This window comes from Vipera ursinii, assembly GCF_947247035.1.
Source record: "Vipera ursinii genome assembly, chromosome: 1".
NCBI lineage: Eukaryota > Metazoa > Chordata > Lepidosauria > Squamata > Viperidae > Vipera > Vipera ursinii.
Window position 1 is genome coordinate 189,708,286 of NC_139512.1, and position 24,399 is coordinate 189,732,684.

Sequence of the window (24,399 nt, forward strand, 5' to 3'; positions counted from 1 at the left end):
TGATTCACATAACAACTGTGGCAAGAAAGATTGTAAAATGGGGCAAAACTCACTTAACTGAGAAATTTTGAGTTCAGTTGTGGTTGTAAGTTGAGGATTGCCTGTATAGGCAACAGATACCTTAGTTCAGATTCAAATATTTTGTCTTGGAGGCAGTGGGGAAGGGGAAACCTATCATTCTACTGCTGGAAGTTGTATTACAGAATGAACTGATGTCAAAATGTCATCTGCTTCAGCAAAATCTGATTGGTTATAGAACTGAATGGAGCCTCCTCTTTCCCCTCCCTTGCAAAAGATTTTCTGCTGAATGCAAGAAGAAGGTACAGACTCTCTTTGCCTAGTCAAAGGAGACACATTCAAACCATGGATTCTCCTAATACACAGAGAAAAAAAGTAGCTATTGTTGGGGGAGGATTGGTAAGATCTTTTAAAATATTGCAAAAATACAAAATGTTTATTATGATCACTGAGCAGAATTGCAAACTATTTCTTAATCATCGTTGCTAGGTGTTGAATAGTGGCTATTTTTTGTATTTGAATGAAACAGGAAATCTTCTAACAAGGTCTTTTATTTGACAGAAAGTGTTTAAGCCTTTAAGTGGGCTTTAGTGTGAAATGTAAAAATCTGTTTAAGCTGAAAATAGCTGCACATTCTGTGATGATAAAGGATTGCTTTCATATCTTCTTAGCTGTGTATACTCACAAGGATGTCATCATTCATTTTCACTTTATCATATGGGCTTCTCAATGGCTTTTGAAATGTATTTGTAGGAATGCTGGACCTGCTTGTTTTCAGCAGTTCTCCCCTGTAAATTGTAGCTACTGAAGTTCCGTTGGGTATTTTGGAGCACCATTTGAATTTTTAACATACACCAGTCTGCAAAAATCAGGAAGCTTTCATAAGATCTTCCATGTCTGCTGAGTATGGGATGGCATGAATTTGTGTGTAGGAGAGAGAGAGAGAGTAATGTTATTTATTTTAATAAAAAAATGAATTGGGAAGAAATTTAATTTGATTCTGTATAGGACTTAGCTTCTTGAAACTTTCTAAAAAATTGTTATTAAGGACAAGTGACTACTGTTTTATTGTTAAAAGATATAAAGCCTCCCCTGTGTCTAAAGAAATAATAAAATAATATGAAAATTAGATTATGGCCCATAAACCACAAGGACATTTGTCTGTTCCTTAAAGGTTTCTGTGATATTGTGATGTGAATGGCAGCAACTCGGTAGAGCCAGGTTGTCCTAATTGGGAAGGTTCTGTGCATAAAAAAATACCTGTTAAAAGTTGGTAAAATTTGTGCTTTTGGATAAGTTAAAAAAGAAAGCAATTCTAGAGACATGCCTTAAATACAGACTTGAGAGTGCTTGTGTGATAGATAAATAAATAAACATAAAACATGACACAAAAATGAAAATATTATAACAAAACAAAAACATATTTTCCAACTTGCTTTGACTCTTATGAGAAGCAATGATTAAATAGTTTCCTTATCCGCTGCATTTCATGACTGTTTTTATAAAAGGAACATCTTTTTGTGGATAGAAACAATGAAGTGGCATATTCAAAATCCTCACATTATTTCTAGCAAAGGAAAGTCCCTCAACATTTACCTTTTATCAATATCTTTTCAAGTCTGGTTTACACAAACATGTCAATTGGGGGGAATTGGGTTGACCTGATTCTCCTCTACAGAAAAGGCTTTAGATGCAGCATACATTTTAAAATCATGTAGCATTCCCTCAAATCCTTTTCAGCATATTTTTGTTTTTGACTCAAAAAACACTGCAATGCTTCTGTTGCAGGTGGGTTCTCTAAGTGCTTCTTTCTTTGCAAGAAGGGGATTCCAGGTAGAAATCTATGAAGCAAGATCAGGTATGATCTGTTACTTGATAATACATTAACATTTTAGATGATAACCCTACTTATATGGATGCTTGCAAATCTCACTGGAATGTTGTTTTTGAAATTTCTCATTCTTTCGGAAGTGAGATTTTATAGTATTAAATCACCAAGAGACTTTGATAATTAACATTATTTACAATAATACTTTAAATGATGGTTTAGATTTTTCAGATCAAACGCAGCATCTCAGTTATCCTTATATTTGCAAGTTGGAGCAATAGGACCTGCTTCTAAACTTCACATCAGCAAATTTTATACCCAAATGCATTGATCAAAATTGCACAATCAATAAAAATTTGTAGAATCTTTCTTTTATCCCAAATGTGATTTTAAAAACAGAAGAAAAATCTGTATGTTTAATCATGTTGCCTATGAATACAGTGTTGGAAGAAAAGTCTTCATCATGGTTCCATCCAAGCTGGGAATAAACATGGCGACTGCTTTAGGAAGAAGGTTGTAGTTTATTGAAGAGGTGAGCCAGACAGGAAGATGGTCTGGTAGAAAAAAGGACTGAGCACATATAGGGAGTGGGTTTTTATACCCTCTTGAGCCTTTTGTTTGGAGTGATTTCCTGTTCCTGTTTGAGGCTATTTCCTGTGTCATGAACTTTTGATCTGAGTCTGAGTGTGTCTTTCTGGTATTCTGATGGTGATGTGTTAATCCTATTATGTCCAAAGGTCATATCCTGCTTCCCTGGGGCTGGGCTGATGACTCTTTGGAAGGGGTATGTAGGTTTTAGGTCTTTGTCTTCTTAACCTCCTAGCTCCCTGGATTTACATCTGCATCTCTATAGAGCTGGGGAAGGGAGCTGGGGAAGGGAGACCTGGGGCTATTAAGAAAACTTGGCATGCTTTCTTGCCTCTTCAGGATCCTTTGAGGAAATATATTTTTTCTGCCCTTTTAATATTTCCTTCTCTGGGGAGCTGACTTCCCACAATCCCCCCTTTGTGCCATAATAGTGAGGTTGACACACTTTTAAGGGCACAAGATTAAAACTGATCTGATCAGGGATACTTGGTAAACAAGCTTTAAATGTTAAGCCAAAAAAAAGGGAAAGGGGAAAGACACTAATGGAGGCAGCAGAAAAAGATCCGCACAGTGGCTCCCAAAAGGGGACCTTCCAACCCATAAAGTTCTAAAAGCCAGGGCAAAAATTTTGTTAGGTGGAAAAGAAATACTCTGTGCCAATTATTTTCAAATGTTGGATGGCACTTTGAGCTTCCAATCAGGTTTGCACATTCCTCCCAAAATTCTTCACAGCCATGGTTTGCCTCAGTACATAACCACTGGCTGCCCATTTTCAAGGGTTGTTTCCTGCCTTAGCTCTTAGTTCAGTGCATCCAGGTTTGTAATGTCCAATTGAGGTTAGCCAGTATGCAAGCCAAGCTATTAATTTTCTTAAACTGCACATAGTGAGCCCTAGAACTCCCAATCTGAGTCCACTAGTGCAAGATATTCAGGGCTTAGGTTTGGAGATCTCTTTCCTGCTACTTTCTTAGTCAGGGCATATGAATTGCAAATCAGCTGAGGGGGCTCGTTCCCTCCCCCTTGGAATTTGCTGGAAGTTGTTCCTTCAAAGTTTTAATGACACACTGCAAGAATCAGGCTGGAGCTTTATTGAAGGTAGGTGGAGGAGACTCAGTGTGATTATGAATGGGGTGTGTGTGTGTGTGTGTGTGTGTGTGTGTGTGTGCATGCGCATGTGTGTGCAGCTACTACTACAAACAGGAAATACAAACATTTTGGAAAATTTTCCCTCCCACCGGACAGAAGTCCAAGATGTTCAGGACTTGCTATGCCAACTATTCCCAAATGCCATCACTCCATAAATACATTCAACTGGCTTATTACAATACAAATGGGGCAAGAAAGAAAACCTTACAGTGAGATTCCACCCTCCCCCATAGTCTTCCTAATATTCTTCTGAGGCTTCACGTGGGGATCAATGGCTCCAGGACTCCTTCCTTCTTCTGCAATTTCACAGGCATCTGGGGGAATGGTACGGTTTGGGAAGATCTGTGCCACTCAGGTTCCATGGTGGCTTTTTAGTGGATGGCTTTATTCAAAACTCAATTCCATGGCTCAAATGGATGGAGGCAACATCTGGGTCAGTGTGCTCTGCTTCCCTAAATGGGAAGTCACCAGCCATTGTCTGGTTTTTCTTTTCAAAAAGAAGGAATTCTATCCTTTCAGTTATCCAAGCCCTCCAAGCAATTCAAACAATATAATATTTCTGAGATCAGTTTTCAGGGTGTTATCCTAGGTGCCCAGTTCAGCCCTCAACTTAGAAGACTGTTAAGTGGATTTGTCTCCCTGGAGCTCATTAAAATCAATTACTGGCTGAAACCTAGTGTCAGAGCCCAAAACCCCTCACCTATTCTCTTTTGCCTTCTATTCTTTTGGGGCCTGCCATTCTGTTGGTGGAGGGGGTGCATGGGGGAATACGTTGGTAACGTTCACTTTCTTCTTTCTTTGTCTGGTATCCTCCTTTTGAGTCTCCTTATCTAGGAGACAGTTGCAAGGAAACAAAAGCTGGAGAAGACCTTGAATGCACGCCTACCGTTCCAGTCAGCCAGCCATCGAGCCACCTGTGGATTGGCTGGAGTTCAAACGGACATTATGACTTTGGTGGGAGGGGGCATATTGCTTGATTTAATTATATCATTCACCTGGGCTTTTCTTCAGATCTCGCCTCACATGCCCTGCTATCACTAGTCCCTAATAAAAGTTCCTTTTGAGACAATGCCTGCTTCAAGAGTTCTGCTTTCTTGGTTGATTAGTTAAAGTGGGTCCACTACCTGGAGTGTGTGTGTGGCTGCATTTATGCTTGCTGACTGTTTTGCTCAAGCAGGATAAAAATGCTAGCTTCGTTCCTTACATTGCTGGTGATTCAATACTGTTTTTAAAAAAACAATTCTACTCAAATAACAAAAAAAAAAGTGCTGAGGTGGGGGGGCAGAGGAAAAGACATACAGGCAGACCCTTCTGCAGTTCTGTGACCAGATGTTTTCCTCTGACTGGTGTCAGGCACAAGAAGGAGGTCAGCAAATCCTATGGAATCAATAGTGTGTGTGTATGTGTGTGTGTGTGTGAGAGAGAGAGATTGAATCTCTGTGTTTGAAAAGCAATCCATTGTCCATCAACATTCAAAAAGGGAGGGCAAGACAGTCAGAATGATGTAAACAACATTGCAATGAACCCCCTCAACTCCCCATTGTGTAAAGCCATTCCCCCAAGGGCAGAAAAATTGCCCTGAGGTTGTTTTCATTATACATGTTTTCAGTCATACAGACTGATACTCCCACCCCAAAAAGGATGCCCATCATGAGGTACAATAGTTACCCTAAGGTAAGATGGACAGCCAATACATTTTATAAATAAATAAATTATAAATAAACATGCCATTCATACTCTTCTGCTATCCTTAATGGGAAAATTGCATAATTCTACCCTGGTACGTCACTATTTGGAAAGTGAGTAATAAGTAATTATGAACATTTTTCATACTAGCAGTTATAATATCTGAAGGTACATAATAAATGGTTCATTTCTTTTCAGATATCCGTAGTTCAAGTGTAACTCGTGGCAGGAGCATTAATTTGGCCTTGTCTCACAGGGGACGGGAAGCTCTCAAGGCAGTTGGAGTGGAAGATCAGGTGACGTTAAAGATAAAGATCTAACATTCTTTGTGGCTGGTGGGTTATAAAGGTAAAGGTAAAGGTTCCCCCGCATATGCGTGCTAGTTGTTTCAAACTCTAGGGGTCGGTGCTCATCTCCGTTTCAAAGCCAAAGAGCCAGCGCTTGTCCGAGGACGTCTCCGTGATCATGTGGCCGGCATGACTAGATGCCAAAGGCGCACGAAACGTTGTTACCTTCCCACCTATTTTTCTACTTGCATTTTTACATGCTTTCGAACTGCTAGGTTGGCAGAAGCTGGGACAAGTAACAGGCACTCACTCTGTTACGCGGCACTTGGGATTCGACCTGCCAAACTGCCGACCTTCTGATCGACAAGCTCAGTGTCTTAACCCACTGAGCCACCGCATTATAGGACGACTGTTTATTTATAATAACATTTCTAGGGCAAAATATGAAGGATTTTGTCCACCATAATGTAAACATTTACAAATAATATATACTTATATATTTTAATAAACCCGGTCATTTATTGTAATGCCCCTATCTGTGTATCTCATGCTGAAAAGCAGGTTGATGTCATTTTCCAGAAGCTGGAGTAATCACCAGGCAGAGTATAGGCATAGTGTGGGTACAGCATACAAGATTTTCAGAGGAACTGGAGCTGAGCATACACCAAAAGGGCAGGGTAGGAGAAGAAATGTGTGCAGGCAGATTCAAGGAAACAGAAGATGAATTATGAAAAGGAATGGTGGAAGTAAGTGCTTTAGGTGATGGGATTGATCTGTGCCAGATGAGAAAGGAACTCTCAGCCACCCAAGATAGAACAGACAAAAAAAATCAACTCCACAGATAGCCTATAACTACTTTTACAATTTTGAGATTAGCTATGATAATAGAATCTTGCAAGTCACCTTTTACTACACTGTACCTCCTCATATTTCAGTAACTTGGGGAGGTTTTTTCCTAAGATACTGCCAAGCATTATCAGGACTTAAAAGATCTTTTATCCCTTGTTGCTGTGGCAACATATCTCCATCAAAATCATCTTCCATACTCTACAGAACTATACATCACATTGTTAGCTATTGTGTTTGATTTTGCAGGAATTAAATCATTGACTTTTCAGGGATGGTCTTGCTTGATGAAAGTCCACAACCCATTGGGGGTTCACATTATTCCTTGGCTGCCAGTAATTCTTAGTGGAATATGTTATCACTGGTGTACAGTTTAGATAATGATATGTAATGGACAGGTAGAGATCCATGTTCCAGAATCTTCCAGTAAAATAGACCATATAGTAAAGATACCGATAATACAAGTAGGCAAGTTATACATCTGGAAAAGATGATGGAGAAACAGATTGGCAATCCCCTTGGTAGTTGGGATCTTTGAAAGGGATGAAGTGCCCCATTTTAATGAAATGATCCACCACCATCAGTATGGTGGCAAATCCTTGGGAGTGATGATAAAGTCCATGGAAGGGATCTTCCAGGGGCCTGAGGACACTGAAAGAGGCCAATAGTTTTGAACAAGATATAGTTAGCCTGATGACAGACTGGACAATATAAGGTATCTCTGAGAGCAAGCAGTTCTTTCTCTCAGATGATATAGTTGACGTCAGCCAGGATCAGCTTCTTCGAATGAAAGCTATAGGGCAAGGCTGGTAGATTGATGTTGTGGGATTCAGGAAGACTGCTATAATAATCATACTGGAGACACTGGCCTCAACCATGAAGAGATAGGCTGGTGTAGAAGGAGGAATGACACAAACATCACCTTTAGACAATGGAAATTCCACTGCAGTTCAGGACCTCCTAGGAAAGGCTCTTAGAGTAGTTCAGAGGTGGAAGCAGCAAGATTTGAGAAGGCGAGATAGGTGGTAGATGTTTGTGAAGTCCCAAAACCACTACACATTTCTTTTTCTTTCCTTGGGGACTTCTAGTCTTGGATTACTTGAACCTTTGTGAGATGCTCCAGGATGACTTGACATATGTGGAAAGCTCCTGTGGTGCTTTAAGAGGCATCTGTGCTGGTAGAAAAGGTGCTTGGCAACATCCACACCCAGGGAAGCAGAAAATTCTCAGCATCCTTTACAGCCCAATGCTCCATGATCTGTGGCAGTTGCAAAACATGGAATAAATGGAAAGAAGAACTGAAATGCTGGAAGAAAGTATCAACTTTTGACTATGAGAACAGATGAATTTAAGAGGGAATTATTCCATCTCCCTTTTGGATGCTTTAATTATCAGGCAGGAGAAAACTGCAAATGTATATACAATACGCAACAGAGAATTAACAGGGGTAGAATATGGCCGGTGATCATTTTTAGGGCAGTCTTGAATTGTTAAATTTAGATAGAAAGTTTATTTATTAATTAACTGATTATTAAATTTATTTGCTACCCATCGCATGTGCAATGACTCTGAGTTATCAATAATAACAAGGATAGGAAGATATGTTGAAAATCAGTACAGATAGAACATACAGAACATAGAATAATAGGGTTAAAAGAGGTCTTGGAGGTCTTCTAGTCCAGTCCCCTGCTCGAGGAGCAGAACCTATACCTTTCCATACAAATGGCTGTCCAGTCTCTTCTTCAAAGCCTCCAGTGATGGAGCATCCATAACTTCTGAAGGCAAGCCATTCCACTGGTTAATAGTTCTCACTTTCAGGAAATTTCTCCTTAGTTCTGGGCTGGATCTCTCTTTAATGATCTTCTACCCAACACTTCATGTTCTGCCCTCAGATGCTTTGGAGAATAGGCAGATTCCTTCTTCTCTGTGACAGCTGAGTTACAAACCTACTTAGGCAAGTGGGCACACTTGAGCTTGAGAGTATGATACAGTCTCTGATAAGGAGCAATGTTTGCTCTTCATAAAAGGGCTGCCATAACATTTCAAGATTCTAAAAAGTAATCCACTTCAGCTAAAACTAATTTGCTTCCAAACCAAACAATATTCAGAGACCACTGTTTTAAACTTTATTTGGCTGGTCATGTTGCCCCTCCCCCCAATATAAAATTTCAAAAATTCAAAGCTTGCATACAGCATTAAAACAATTTCAATACCGTATTTTCCGGCGTATAAGACGACTGGGCGTATAAGACAACCCCCTACATTTCCTGTTAAATTATAGGGTTTGGGCTATACTCGCCGTATAAGACTACCCCTCTTCCAACGCACACCAAATAAAAATTAAAAAACATCAGATTTGATTTTAATATGGTAATTTTAATTCAAATGCTTATGACATGCAGGTACTTAGTAGGAAAACTGTCACTTATAAACATAAGGCTGTTTGTCATCAAACATGTAAACATAAAACAGTGCAAGTGGATTAAACATAATAATAATAATAATAATAATAATAATAATAATAATAATAATAATAATAATAATAATAATAATAATAATAATAATAATAATAATAATTTGGAAGGGACCTTGGAGGTCATCTAGTCCAACCCCCTGCTAAGGCAGGAAACCCTATACCAATTCAGACAAATGGCTGTCCAGTCTCTTCTTAAAAACTTCCAGTGTTGGAGCATTCACCACTTCTGGAGGCAGGTTGTTCCGCTGGTTAATTGTTCTAACTGTCAGGAAGTTTCTCCTTAGTTCTAGGTTGCTTCTCTCCTTGACTAGTTTCCATCCATTGCTTCTTGTCCTGCTTTCAAGTGCTTTGGAGAATAGCTTGGCTCCCTCTTCTTTGTGGCAGCCCCTGAGATATTGGATTACTGCTATCATGTCACCCCTCACCCTTCTCTTCGTTAAACTACACATACCCAATTCCAGCAACCATTTCCTATTTTCCTAATTCACTTTTTCACTTTTCCTAATTCACTCTAAAGCTTTCCCTGCACAGAGCCTTAAGTAACACCAGCTGCCTGCAATTAGTGCAGGTTCTCATCCCACCAGGCTCAAGGTTGAGTCAGCCTTCCATCCTTCCGAGGTAGGTAAAATGAGGACTCAGATTGTTGGGAGCAATAAGCTGACTTTGTAATAATGCTGCTTGTGTGGGGGGGTGAAAGCTCTAATAAGCAGGCATATACATAGAATGAAGGCTATTGCTAAGCACATTGATTTGTGCTTTAAATTGTAAGCCGCCCTGAGTCTTCGGAGAAGGGCGGGATATAAATGAGATTTTTTTTAAAAAGACCAAATGGGAGATCCGCTCCAGGTTTTCCAGCCAGCCCGCCCGCCCAGTTCCTGAGTCAAATGTGTCCTTAGAGCTAAGCTGCTGCTCTGGCTACGCATTCCCCACCTGCCTTTCAAGTTGCTCTTGCACTCCCCACCTGCCTACAGCTGCTCTTCAACTTTAGAAGGAAAGAAGCCCAGACCCCAGCCTGTAAAAAATCACAGACTGCAGCTTCTACTCCAATTGGTCCCGCTTTCCCTGCGCAGACTAAATGGAAGATCCACTCCAGGTTTTCCAGCCAACCCTGTCCCTAAAGTTTCAGCACCTGGGGTATAAGACGACCCCTGACTTTTGAGAAGATTTTCATGGGTTAAAAAGTCATCTTATACGCCGGAAACTATGGTATTTAAAAAAAATCTCTTTTTAAAATTTCAGATTGTGTCTAAAGGCATCCCCATGAAGGGAAGGAGAATTCACACTCGCTCAGGGAAAAGGTATACAATTTTTTATGGAACAAAAAGCCAGGTATGTTAAATCAGTCAAAACATATTAACATTTGTGTTTTATTTTTGTATACTTGTGTATGTTGTGACTAATGAAAAGCCAGATACTATTATGAACAGAGGCACTAAGGTTCTAAGATGGCGGCGTCTGGAATGTCTGCGGCTGCATTGGCTCTTGAAGGCGAATAGTTTTGGGAGGGATAGTAAGGGCTATAGGCCACATGATCAGGAAGATTTTAATGTGTTTGAGCAACATGGTGGAACTAAGGTAACATACGACCGACAATCTTTGCTGGCCTGGCGAGTTTCTAGTTGTTTTGGAACTGCTGGTGAGACCGTTAAACGTCGTTGGCGCTGTTTGAATTTGTTCTACCAGCAGCAAGATCTGACTGCTGGCCTAGTGATGGATTGTATTGCAAATCAGGGCTGTTTCCAGAGGAGGCAGAGGAGGAGAGGACCTGGAGCTTATGGAGCGAAGGAACTGGATGAGGCTGTCGGCAGGCCCAGAGGAAGAGAGAGAGGCTTTTGGAGCAATTGGTGGCAGCGGCAGCATGCTCCAGGGGCGAAAAGAAGCAAGGCCTCTTTAAGGAAAAGGTGGAAGAGTCAGGATCAGAAAAAGGAAAGAATACAAGCTAACTTGAGGGCTAATCCACATGGAGCCCCATTTCAATCTGTCCTGTTTGCCATCGTTCACTCCCTAGAGACTAAAATGGACAATGTGAAATTTGAGCAGGCCCCGAACAAGGAGTATATATCAGAGGTGGTGACCCTTTGAGAGCTGTATGCAACGCAATTTCATTTTGATGTATGCCGATTGGTGTACATTCAAAGTGACAATAAAGTTATCATTATTATCATTATCACTACTGTCTATTTCCTGGAAGTACGAGGACACAAATGGCCTCTTCCAACACTGTACCAATCTTTAGCATTGCTCTCAGTGAAAGGTGGGATCAGCAGGAGTGCATGGCACACAGTAGATTTCCCTTTTGTTATATTGCTTTGTCTAGAAGAGGATAGAAAGATATCCTTATCTACCCTGTAACAATCATCCTTGCTCTTATATATGTATTCTTGTTCTCTCTCTCTCCCTTTTTCTAAAATGTGATAGCATATTGGAAGAATGGAATGAAATTTGGCGGACTGACATATATATTCAAATAACGCAGACATTGATGAATAAATGTTACTGGATTAGAAATGAAAATCAAAATGTTGTCTCCATAGATGAGGCTCAAATTCAATGCAGTTCTTACAAATAGTCTATACTGTACAGTAATTTCAGGTGAACTGCTAGAAATTCAATAGCAATTCTAAAATAATGCAATCTTGATTTGGTAGCCTTCAAAATGGGCTCTTCCAGTTCTTCTCTATTTTTAACAAACAGAGTGATATAGGCTGTCTTACCACTTAAATTGTGTTTTGGATGGCTATTTTGATTCTACCCTTTTTCAGTCTCTGTGCCATCCTCTTCAAACAAAGATGTTAGCTACTTTAACTTCCTCTTCTTCTGTAACTGTATATATTTTTCTATTTGATGACTGATGTATTTTCCTTTGTACCTCACTTTCTAGAGAAATCAGTTCCTGAATATATTCCTTCTCCTTTGTAAAGGGGTTCAGTTTAATCTTCATCTGCTTCTATCAAATTAAAGCATTCCTATCTTAGTGGCTGTTTCTTGCCTGTTGTTTGTTGGTTCTTCTTGATACCCAAATCTATCATCCTTTGTTGTCTATAAATAAAAGTTTGTTTTGAAAGCCACTTGGATATTTTCTTTTTTGAAATTTTGGAAATGTTTTTTTCCATTTTTGTTTTCAGAATATCTTTTATCTCATCCCCTACTTCATCAGGTTCTGTTTCACATGAATTAAGCATGTCAATTCTATTCCTTTCTTGCTAGCACATTTACTCTCTTCAATTTAATCCTTATATTTGACAGTGGAAATTCATTATCTGTTTAACAGTCTGTACCTGGAAATACCTGGCTGGGTGACATACACTTCTCCATTTTCTGTGTCCCATGACATAGGTTTGCATCTGGTAATTCCTCTGTATAGCATCTGTGTTTATAATGCATAAAACAATGGTTGGGAATAAGCAAAACATTTTTTCCTCAACTTATCTCCTGCATTCCAAATTCTCCTATAATTCTAGCTTCTTCCATTTTTCAAATATTTATATTCTATTTACACATTAATAGTCCTATGTGCTTGCTTGATGATGTATTAAGCATTTCATGCAATTTGCCTTAGAATTCCTAAATGCCTTTCACCTTTGCATTTATAATAATTTATTATAATTTATTATACTAATGGTTGCTAGGTATCCACTAATTCTAATAGATGTCCTGTCCTTGAGTTAACTAAGCATATATAGCAGAGTTGCCCACCTTTCCGGCTTTGTGGACTGGGGGGGGGAGGGCAAAGGGGATACAAGCATGTGCACACACAACTCCATTTGAATGGGTGGCGGGCACACACACACACTCACTGCTTGAGCATATGGAGCGTGTACGCACTTGCTTATCTGCTGCTCATGCAAGTGAGGATGCCACTTCCAAGGCCTGGTTCCAAAAGGCTCAAGACCAGGTAGTAGGCCATGACCTGGAGGTTGGGAACCCCTGATATATAGCACTGTCCTTTTGGAGCATCATTGCCATTTTGATCCTTCATATGATCTTATATCCTGAACAGTATATAATGTAATCATCAGATTTAAAGTGGCCAGATCCTCTCCATCTAAAATCCTAAGGCATCAAATGTAGTATGCTTCATTTCTGCTTTGATGATTTCAGGTTTTCTTTGGTTCATGCTTCTGACATTCTCTGAACTTCCAAAATGGCGGACGTGCAGACGGTCGTGTTAGGCTGATCTTTGTAAGTCCAAAAAAAAAAAGAGGCATCCTAGGAGCCCCTCAGGGGTGTTTATACCCTCTGGGTTGGGGTGAAGTGTTTCGGCAGCGATTCAGGCAGCTGGACAAAGCTTTTTGCTGCCTACTAACCTGGTCGGTGTTCCGCTGGGCTGTTGCCTGCTGCTAGCCGGGCTGGATACTCGCGGCGTTCTCCGCTGCGTTGGGCGGCCTCTGAGCTTCCTTCGGCAGCGTTTGGTGTTTTCGGCAGCCGGCGGCGGTGTTTTTCGGCGGCGACGGAGCTGCCGTCTTTGGATGGCTCCCGACTGTTGCTGGCTTCGACGGAGACATTTGCGAACTGCTTTGGGCCGTTCCTTTGACCGGCCTGGCTCTGCTCTTGACTTTGTCGGCGACGGCGCTTCGGCCCACTTCAATGGCGGCGGCGACGCCAGCGGTGGCGGCATTGCTCCCGGGCCGTTCTGGGCCACTTTGTCATCGACTGCTGCGGTTTGGCCTGCTTCGCTTGGGCCGTTTGTCCCACGGCCGCCTGAGCCTCTTTGGCCCGCTTTCCATTGGTGGCGGCGATGGCCTCTTCTGGATCGTTTGTGGCTTGGCGGCGCCCTGGTGGTAGCGGTGATGGCGTCGTCGTCATCTGTAGCAGCGCTCCGGCAATGGCAGCGGCCCCGATGGATCGGCGGGGGTGTTGGCCGACCTGCCTCCTCCTCTGCCTGCTCTGCATGCTCCAGATGGCCTGGCATCCCCATCGTTCGTGGTGGCCCCGAAAGTTCCTGGGTTAGCCGGTTAACCCCGGTGGAGCCCAGTGGAGCCCAGTGGATCCTGGTTATTCCGGAGGATCCTGGAAGATCTACGCTCTCCATCACACCTGTTGTGATCTGGTTGGTGCTGCTGGATTTTGAGGGGGCTCCGGGGAAATCAGTAGGCTTGGGGGAATCAGACTTTATTGATCACACTCTGGAAGGCCCCAATGACTATGGAACTGAGGGCCCATGGAGTTGTGGTCAGGTACAACCCCCTGGAATGGCGGAGCAGCGGGTGACCTCGCCGTTAGCTGACCAGACTATGATGGCTTGCCCTTTACACATCATCCCCAAAGGACTCAGAGGATTCTGGGTATTAGCCACCGTGAGAGGGTGGCTTGAACTTACATCTGCTGCCCCTAGAGGTGAGAGCTGTATGGGGCATGCTATATCCGGAGTGGTTGTTTCAGGCCACCATCCCCCTCCCCGGGAATTGGCTCTGCGGCCGTCGTGAGAGGACAGTGGGCGGCCTGCCCGGGGGGTTCACCCAGCTGAGTGGTGGCGGCTGGGTGGAGGTCTGGGACACCTATTTATCCTCTGTTAGATCCTCCTTACTGACTGACTATCAACTACGGACTGCCTTCTATCTGGACTACTCCTTATGCCTTTGCTTAAATATTCTTGCACGGACTTGTTCGCTCTCAGGGGTGCCCCCCCTTCCTGGGTGCGACCCGCCTTTCTAGCTGCTTATGATCTCGAGGAAGGGCCCATCTATTGGGACCCTGAGAGATGGCTGGGCACGGGTAGGGGCCTTCGACGGAAACCCAACAAGAGGCCCCTGGTTAGCTTTCTTTCTAAATTTTTAGGGGGTTAGGGAGGGGGGAGGGTACTCTTTTTGGTTGTTTGGACAAGGGGGGCAGTCCAACAACCTCTGTTCAGGCCAGTGACAAGGTAGATCGCGGGGGGGAGGAGTGGGGGTCAGTTGCCTCCGGGGCTCCAGGGCTGGTCGTGGGAATACCTATTCCCACGACGTTAGGGAATGGCAGCAGGTGTAGGAGCAGAGGGCCGTATCGATCTCAGGGAAGGCCTCTCCGCTGCTTACAAGCGGTGAGGCACTCTGACCCTCTGGCTCCGCCCCGAGGTCCCGGGAGTGAGGATGTACAGCCTCCTGGGCTCCAGCTGGTGTACTTGAATGCCAGGTCTGTCGCTAATAAAGGTCCTCTCGTCCACGACTTGGTCGAGGGTGAGCAGGCGGACCTGGCTTGCATCACGGAGACTTGGTTGGGCCCAGAGGGTGGGATTCCTCTGGTTGACCTTTGCCCACCAGGTTTCCGGGTGCTACACTGGCCTCGGGCTCAGGGTAGGGGCGGGGGTGTGGCTGTTGTCATGAGGGAGACCTTGTGTCCGCGGGAGGCCACCGTTCCCCAGATAGTCGGGTGTGAGTCTCTCTTTTTGAGATGCGGCCCTGGTGCGCAGTTGGGCTTGCTGCTGGTCTACCTTTCACCTAGTCACACAGCAGCAGCCCTGCCTGAGCTTCTCAATGTCCTCTCTGGGTTGGTGATTGAGTTCCCGAAACTTATAGTTTTGGGGGACTTCAATCTACCATCGCTGGGAGGATCATCTGAGTTGGCTCGGAAGTTCATGGCTTCCATGATGGCCATGGACCTGACGCAAGTAATTTCGGGACCGACTCATGAGGGAGGCCACACCCTTGACTTAGTTTTCTTATCTGGACGGTGGTTAGATGATCTTGGTGGGGGCTCCCCAATTGTTATGCCCCTGTCATGGACCGATCATCATCTCCTGTGGCTGGTCTTCCATTTTGCCACCCCCCGCCGTGGGTGTGTGGAACCAATTAAATGGTACCGCCCCAGATGCTTAATGGATCCCCAGAGGTTCCAGGCAGCGCTGGGGTCCCCACCTGCCTCCCTTGCTCACAGCTCGGCAGATGCCTTAGTGGAAGCCTGGGAAAGGGCAGCCACTGAGGCTCTTGACCGAGTTGTACCCCTGCGGCCCCTGACCCGGTGCAGATCCCGCCGAGCTCCATGGTTCTCCGCGGAGCTCCAGGAGATGAAGCGTCGGAGACGGGGCCTAGAGAGCGGTTGGAGATCCAGCCGATCCGAATCCAACCGATTGCAACTAAGAGCCTATACTAGGTCTTATCTCGCTGCAATAAGGGAGGCAAGGTCTAACCACTTTGCTACCCTTATCGCGTCCGCAGATAATCGCCCGGCCGCCCTGTTTAGGGTGACTCGCTCCCTCCTGAATCAAGAGATGAGGGAAGAACCCTTGCAGGGTCGTGCTGAGGAGTTTAACCAGCATCTGTCGGACAAAATCGCTCAGATTTGGACCGGTCTGGACTCTGACTGGGCAGAGTCTGGCGATCAGGACACGGGCGGTCTTGTCGATATTACCTGGGAGGAGTTTGATTCTGTGACTCCGGAGGAAGTGGACAGGATCATGGGGAGGCTAAGCTCTACCACTTGTTTATTGGACCCGTGCCCTTCCTGGCTGGTTTATGCAGCCCGGGAGAGGACATGCAGCTGGTTCCAGGCAGTTATATCGGCTTCTTTGAACGAGGGTTGCTTCCCCGCCATCTTGAAAGAGGCGGTGGTGAGGCCTCTCCTCAAGAAGCCTGCCTTGGACCCAGCTGTATTGAACAACTTTCGTCCCGTCTCCAACCTTCGCTTTCTTGCGAAGGTTGTTGAGAGTATGGTGGCGCATCAGCTCCCTCTGGTCCTGGATGAAGCAGATTATCTAGACCCGTACCAATCGGGTTTCAGGCCTGGGCACAGCACGGAGACGGCATTGGTTGCGCTGGTGAATGATCTCTGGAGGGCTCGGGACAGGGGATATTCCTCTGTTCTAGTCCTATTAGACCTCTCAGCGGCTTTCGATACCATCGACCATGGTATCTTGCTGCGGCGTCTCAGGGGACTGGGAGGCACGGTTTTACAGTGGTTCTCCTCCTATCTCCAGGGACGTTCGCAGTCGGTGTTGGCAGGAGGGCAGAGGTCGACCGCGAGGTCTCTCGTTTGTGGAGTTCCTCAGGGGTCGGTCCTCTTGCCTCTCCTGTTCAACATCTATATGAAACCGCTGGGTGAGATCATTCGTGGTTTTGGAGTTGGGTATCATCAGTATGCTGATGATACCCAGCTTTTCCTTTCGACCCCAAACCACCCCAGTGATGCCCTCAACGTGATGTCCCGTTGCCTGGAGGCGGTTCGGGTCTGGATGGGGAGGAACAGACTTCAACTCAACCCCGACAAGACTGAGTGGCTTTGCATACCTTCATCCCGGGTTTATTCGGATATTCCACCTCTTTCTATGGGGGGTGAACTATTACCCCCCGTAGATAGGGCTCGCAACTTGGGAGTCCTCCTAGATTCACGGCTCACCTTGGAAGACCACATAGGGGCTGTGACTAGGGGGGCTTTTGCCCAGGCTCGCCTGGTGCGCCAGTTGCGGCCCTATCTAAGCCAGGATGATCTATGCACGGTCACTCATGCGCTCGTGACCTCTCAACTAGACTACTGCAACGCTCTGTACATGGGGCTGCCCTTGAGGACCACCCGGAAGCTCCAACTGGTACAGAATGCAGCTGCAAGAGTTGTGTTGGGAGTCTCCCGATACTCCCACGTTACACCTCTGCTCCGTGAGCTGCATTGGCTACCAGTTGCCTTCCGGGTGAGATTCAAGGTACTAGTAATGGTGTTCAAAGCCCTACATGGCAGGGGTCCGGAGTACCTTAGGGAACACCTGCTGCCGGCATCAACTTCCCTCCGCCCTGTGCGTTCCCACAGAGAGGGCCTCCTCAGGTTGCCACCGGTCAGAGAATGTCGATTGGTGGCCCCCAGGGGGAGATCCTTCTCTGTGGGCGCCCCGGAGCTATGGAATCAGCTACCGGTTGAGCTCCGGACGGCGCCCGATCTTCGCTCCTTTCGCCGCGAGCTAAAAACATACTTTTTTGAACAAGCTGGCCTGGCCTGATGAGGGGACTGGGGGGGGTTGTTACTGTCATTTTATTGGGGTTTTAAGATGTATTTTTAGTATATGGGCATGTATTTAATCATTTTTTTAACTTTTGTAATCCTGTATTTTTATTCTTGCCCTGTTTACCGCCCTGAGTCCTTCGGGAGAAGGGCGGTATAGAAATATTATTAAATTAAAAATTAAATTAAAAATTTACAACAGTTTCAGCAGTGGTACCACCACAGACTAGATGTCCTTGCAATTCTGGTCTGGCGAGTTCTTTCACCTCCAGATTTACCTGTGAATATTCAATATTACTCCCCAGTATCTAAAACAGTGCCTTCTGACCTAGGGGTGATGATGTCTCACTATCTGGAGTCTGAAGTTTCAGCCACGTGCATGTGGTTCTCTTGGTAAAAATACAGAAGAGCTCTTCTATTGCCTTCTTCTACGTATTTGGAGATGCTTCTTCTAATTGTTGGCTTCCTTCATATCTTCATAGCCTCACTTGCTATGGTCTGTGTTGTGACTTCCCTTACCCTATCTTACAAACAAGATTGACTCTGGAAATCATATTCCCATCAGCACTGTTCTCAGAGTTCTAGAAAATATGGGGTCCTCCAGCAGATCAAGATGATAATTATTTGGGATAGACTTTATTAACCATGGTCTCTGGTCATGAAAAGAATCTAAGATTTCTATTGCTAAAATATTGGAAAAAGTGTATTGTAAAAGGATATATTCAAATATACTTAAACATATAAAACGTTCTCTGCCTTATTTTGTTTTGTTTGTTTTTTAACAGTATATTCTCTCTATAGATAGAGCAAATTTGAATAAGGAGTTATTAACTGGTAAGTGCGGCTTAATCTGTTTTGATCCTTTCTCAATTTATCACATTTAAAATTACGTTGTGTTTGAGGTAGAAACATTACTCAGATAGAGTCAAGATATAAGAAGGATGTGCTATTTACTGTTTAGAATGAGTGTCTTCTTCTCCTTTTGCTTGAACAAAGACCACAAGCAGTCTATGGATGCTGTAGAAAGAGAAGGGAAAATCAGCACCTCAGCAAAGTCCTCTGAAGACACCAACTCTCAAAACCCATTAGCCCTCTGCTGCTTGTCAAACGCCAGATTGTTAGGTTTAAATATTCTTTCAAAGTAACACACCTCCACAAGCTCAGGCAAGCTGAACATCTCAACAGCTACAAGACAGAGAGTTTATTTAGTCATTTTGCTTTAAATGTCTAGCATGCTGGAATTTAGAACACAAACATTTGGTGGTAAGCAAAAAAAAAAAAGATTGCAGAAAACAATAATGGTTACTAACCTACTAACCATGGGGGGTGGGTTAGTAACCAATAGAGGTTACTAACCCACCCCCCATCCAAGAATAGGAGAACAGCACTTTCACCAGGCGTAATAGAAAGTTGCTCAGAATTGGTAGAATCCTGGCTGCTTACAGTGGGCAAGTAATGAGTATGTTGGAGTAGGCCAGAGTGACCTGTTTTTCACCATATGATAGGTCTCTGTGGTGCAAAATAAACACTTAGAATTATTGAGAAGGTGAAGGCAGGAAGTTAGGAAGTGGATGCATATATATCACCTCAAGAGCAAAAAGTCAAATCTTATGTTGGCACGTATGTATCAGGCTAAATTGCCCACATGTAACTACAGAGATCTTAGTGAATGGACTGGGTGAGAAAAAATGACATGATTAAAAAATGTATTACATTCTATAAATGTGTTTATTACAGAAATATTTTTGCAAACAGTTATTCAGATGTCTACCTCTAAGAAAATAAATGTCTAAATGTTTAGATTTCATGTTGTTTCTTTTTCCTCTATTTGCAGCTGCTGAGAAGTATCCCAATGTTAAATTAAACTTTGAGCACAAACTGCTTCACTGCAATGTAGATTCAGGGCTACTGACCTTTTCAAGGTAATCAAATGGCTCCAATTTTCCTAGCACACTTTAATCATTAATAAGTACCCAAACAATAGGCCACACTGACTCTTTCCAACTGTTGTGGGGCCCTGTATTTGTGTGAATTGAAAAATCGTTAAGTTTCCCACCCCCAAGTTAGAAAAGATTAGCAATTTAACCAAACATGACAAAATGTTTAATCAACAACCAGAGTACTGCACTTCATAAATTCCTGACAATATAACCTCTTGGATGGAGGGACTTCTGCTGACTTTAGGATATATTTGTTAATGAGCAATGATTTATACTTTCACAAAATAACATGTTTTTTTAAAATGAATAAAATCTAATGTAAAGTGCCAATTTTATACATTCACTCAGTCTCCTCTTCATCCTCTTCTTCTTCGCCTAATAAAGATATAAGATGAAATGTATGGAAACATATTGGAACGACCATTTGAAAACATCATCTCACACAAAACCCATTATGAACAATATTGGAGTACAGGACTGACAAATCTATACCTGATTTTTAAAACCTTATTTTATTGTCAATAACATCTAATGACATGCAGTTGTTACATTAAAATATAAATTTAAAAAATCATTTTAGGATAACTACTGGATGTCAAAATTCCTATTTCAGAAATAGCTTCCCTTACTTCCTTTTCCCCAAATCTGAAAGAGTTAAGTAGGAAAAAAAGTATGTTCTTTAAACTTAGTGCTTCAAGAAAGATCTAAGCAAACAGAAGTCACATTCAATCACTACTCAATATACTGCAATATTTATTTATACCTTATAAATACCTGAGTACACATACTAATGGTACTTTTTGTGTTTTCTTAAAGATCAGACCAAATGACTAAAGAGGTCACCTGTGACTTAATTGTGGGCTGTGATGGAGCTTTTTCCACAGTTAGGAAGCAGTTTATGAGACAAACACGGTTTGATTACAGCCAAGTGTATATTCCACATGGATACCTGGAACTGAAAATTCCTCCAAAAAATGGAGATGTAGGTAGTGAAAATTCATGGTGAACTTGTTTCTCCTGTTTTCAGTTCAAAAGGTACACTCACATTGACAGATATCTTTCCATTACTTTTTTTGGTCTTTCAGTTTGCAATGGAGGCAAACTATCTTCACATTTGGCCTAGGAACACATTCATGATGATTGCACTGCCAAACCTGGTAAGAGACCTAATGCATCTTTCATTGGTGGAGCAGTGGGCTAATGCCTCCTTAAGTAACACCAGCTGCCTGCAATTAGTGCAGGTTCGCATCCCACCAGGCTCAAGGTTGACTCAGCCTTCCATCCTTCCAAGGTAGGTAAAATGAGGACCCAGATTGTTGGGGGCAATTAAGCTGACTTTGTAATAATGCCGCTTGGGGTGTGTGTGAAAGCCCTAATAAGCAGGCATATACATAGAATGAAGGCTACTGCTAAGCTTGTAAGCCGCCCTGAGTCTTCGGAGAAGGGCTGGACATAAATGGAATTAAAATAAAAAATAAAAAATCTTTAATATTCTGGAATCAGGGTTTGGACAATCAGTTCCAGCCAATGTTGGCTTCCTGTAAGCACACAGTATTAGGCATTGCATGCCTGGAACTGCATGTCTAAATTTTTCCTGATACAATTTCCATTCCTACACTCCATTCATGGTTCATTAGTACATTCCCATTCGTATATCCTCTCTTATTGCTACTGGCAGGTAATTTCTGACTCCTCCAACTACTGAACTGCCTGAGTGGATTCACTCATTTATAATTGTTCTCTTATATATGACAACATTCCCAGCCCAGTTCATTACAGCCTGAAGGGTGATTTTAGTAGGAGTCACAAAATGGAGGGAAGAAAGCACCACCTGCACACTGCACTAAGATGTTAAATTAATTTCAATAATCAGAATTGCTATTTTAAAAGCTTGGTTAGTGTATAAGAGTTCAGAAGTTTCTATTTTCTCTGTGATGCAGTATAGCATAGTCTAGAAAAGAACAGAGTTCAAATGGTCATTTTTTGCAGTGAAGGAAGAATGTAACAGATGGAGTTAAGTATCAGCTATTACTACCTATTGTGTCCTCTTCTTCCTTCCAAAAGGTAGCATCTTATCAAATAAAAAATGAAGTAATTGCAAAACTTATCTCATAACAGCCAAAACTAACTTTTCTATTTCGTTTCTTAAAATAGATTAAAAAAGAGCTTTTGCTGTTCCACCCAGGTTGGACAGACGTGATTCAGTAATGAAACTATTCTAAGGATTTATTTTCTTTCCCAACTTTAGGCGTTTTCCTGCTGAATTCTACAGTATATCACTAGAGGGCTGCCTGCAAAATCAGTCAAACAAACATAAGTCACCCTTCAGTAATTCAGAATCATAGAGTAGAAGTGTGTGGTTCAGAGGTTAGAAAAGACCAGGTTTCTCTTTGTTCACTCCCTTATCTTTTTTGGCTTTAGTTTCAAATGATAGGATTAAGGATTATTTCATTGCTCAACTTGCTTTTCTTCACAGACTTGATAGACTACTAGATAGACATAGTCCATCCTTTCTCTCTACCTGTGGGCAGATGACGTCAATATATTCTGTACACACTTAGTTTCTAACAGACAGTTTTGGAGTGGGTTTTTAAAAATGTGGAATGAAAGATAATGAGTAGATTGACATTGCTGATGGTTGCTGTCCAAACATGGGCAAGCAATAAATAAATATTTCATTTTTGAATGCCTGTTTCATTTTCAAACTACTAAGTCCTTGGAATGTGATTAACATCTCATTCATCTTAATGATCTCCAAGTTCACCAAGATGACAGATAAAAATTTGTGGGTATCTCCCCACTTGCATCTTAGATCTCCCCACAAGCATCTAATAACATGCCTGGGCAACAGCATGTTCTTATGTCCCCAAGAGGTTGCCTTCAGCAATCTGCCAATCCTTAAACAGGCTTAAATCATCCTTAGCTGTACTGTTGTTGCAGTAGCCCAAGTAGCATTTTTTTGACATCACCCAGGAACACCCTCAAGATAAAGAAAACTGTAGACTTTGTCAGCCAGGAAGGTTGGCTGACTAGCAATTAACAGATCCAATAAAATATAAGCGTTTGGCAATGGGGATATAGTGCTGTAGTTTTCTACCTTTTCAAGAAGGTGGATAGCTTTTCAATCAAGCAATGGGGGAAGCCCCTAAAGTAAGTGCAGTAGCTTTGAAAAGGGTGGAACCCTCTTTTTTTACTGAAAGCCTCAAGGAATAGCATAGAAAATTATAGAATTTAGATATATAAAAATATATGTGTATATGTATTCTGTATGGGTATTTAAATAAGTGAACTTAACAAAACTGAATCAATATATATTTATTTTCTTTATCATGCAGGGAACTAGATTTAGGATTGGACTGAATCAAAATTCTTTTCAAGTTTTCATGTATTTTACCCATTTTAATCCACAGGATAAATCATTCACCTGTACGCTCTTCATGTCCTTTGATGATTTTGAAAAGCTTGCCACAGGAGAGCAAGTGCTGAATTTCTTCAAAACCTATTTTCCAGACTCAGTCCCTCTAATAGGAGAGTAAGTTTTAATCTATCTTGTTGTTGTTGTTAGTTGCGAAGTTGTGTCCGACCCATCGTGACCCCTTGGACAATGTTTCTCCAGGCCTTCCTGTCCTCTACCCTCTTCTGGAGTCCATTTAAGCTCATGCCTACTGCTTCAGTGAATTCATACTGCTACTATGAATTAAAACAAAACAAAACAAAACAAAACAAAACAAAACAAGCCCTAATCTAGAATAAAAGCTTCTAAGCATCAGTGAGCTATTGCAAATGACAGAGTAAGCTCTAGCAGAGATTATGATAGACATGAAAGTCATTGATTCTGTTCTTTGTGCAGGGCTTACCATTGTGCCTTAGTTTCCACTTATTACTTTAGTCTTCACTCTAAAAAAATAATAATTCTGAGATGGGTTTTCTATAAATTGTCCTGCAATGCAAGGTGGTTTATAAAAATTTAACTCAGAAAAATAAACACTCTTTGAATGTTAAAAAAGCAAGTAAAGATCAAAACAACCACCTACCACAGTTCAGCTGTCCTCCAACCCCAATTTGTATGTTCTATTTTATTGAATCTTTGATTTATATTAGGACTTAATTATACATTTGTTGAGTTTTTTCAATGTTATATCATAATGCAGATCAATAATAAAACTAGTTTAAGACAATGCATATATATATATTTATTCATATATGTGCATAAATATCCATATTCCAATCAGTTATCAAATGGTAATGGTTACTTAGCATTTAATCAGTGATACAGCACTTTGAAATTTCAGGCGCCAACTGATGCAAGATTACTTTGTGCTACCAGCTCAGGCGATGGTGTCAGTGAAATGCTCATCGTATCATATTGGCTCTCAATGCATGCTAATGGGAGATTCTGCACATGCCGTTGTACCCTTTTATGGCCAAGGCATGAATGCTGTAAGTCAAAGAATCCTTGCAACTGAAATTTTTGTTGTTTGTTTTTCTCAATAAAGAGTGCTTCTTTGCAGGTATCAACTTCCACCCCCTGCAGCAGTTTCAGATAATTGCAGAAGTGTCCTCACTGCTGATCTGAAGGAGTGGAGGAGCTAGCCAATTAAAAAAAAAGCGGTACCCTATTTCCTCTGCATTTGCTCACAGAACAAGGAAAAAAGGGGTGAGAGTAAGAGGACAGCTGCC

General features: G+C 42.4%; 1 protein-coding gene across 1 annotated transcript in view; it reads left to right on the forward strand.

Moving 5' to 3' along the window:
* Positions 1–363: 363 nt before the first annotated feature.
* KMO (kynurenine 3-monooxygenase) overlaps positions 364–24,399 on the forward strand; it is a gene marked incomplete at its 5' end in the record, with an annotated part of 29,824 nt that continues 5,788 nt past the window's right edge. The window contains 10 exons of the mRNA XM_083349127.1: positions 364–417; positions 1,807–1,876; positions 5,465–5,562; positions 10,115–10,204; positions 18,565–18,613; positions 19,614–19,701; positions 20,536–20,701; positions 20,805–20,876; positions 23,130–23,251; positions 24,012–24,159. Of these exons, the coding sequence (XP_083205253.1) occupies positions 364–417; positions 1,807–1,876; positions 5,465–5,562; positions 10,115–10,204; positions 18,565–18,613; positions 19,614–19,701; positions 20,536–20,701; positions 20,805–20,876; positions 23,130–23,251; positions 24,012–24,159 (957 nt within the window). The remainder of the gene's footprint in view (positions 418–1,806; positions 1,877–5,464; positions 5,563–10,114; positions 10,205–18,564; positions 18,614–19,613; positions 19,702–20,535; positions 20,702–20,804; positions 20,877–23,129; positions 23,252–24,011; positions 24,160–24,399) is intronic.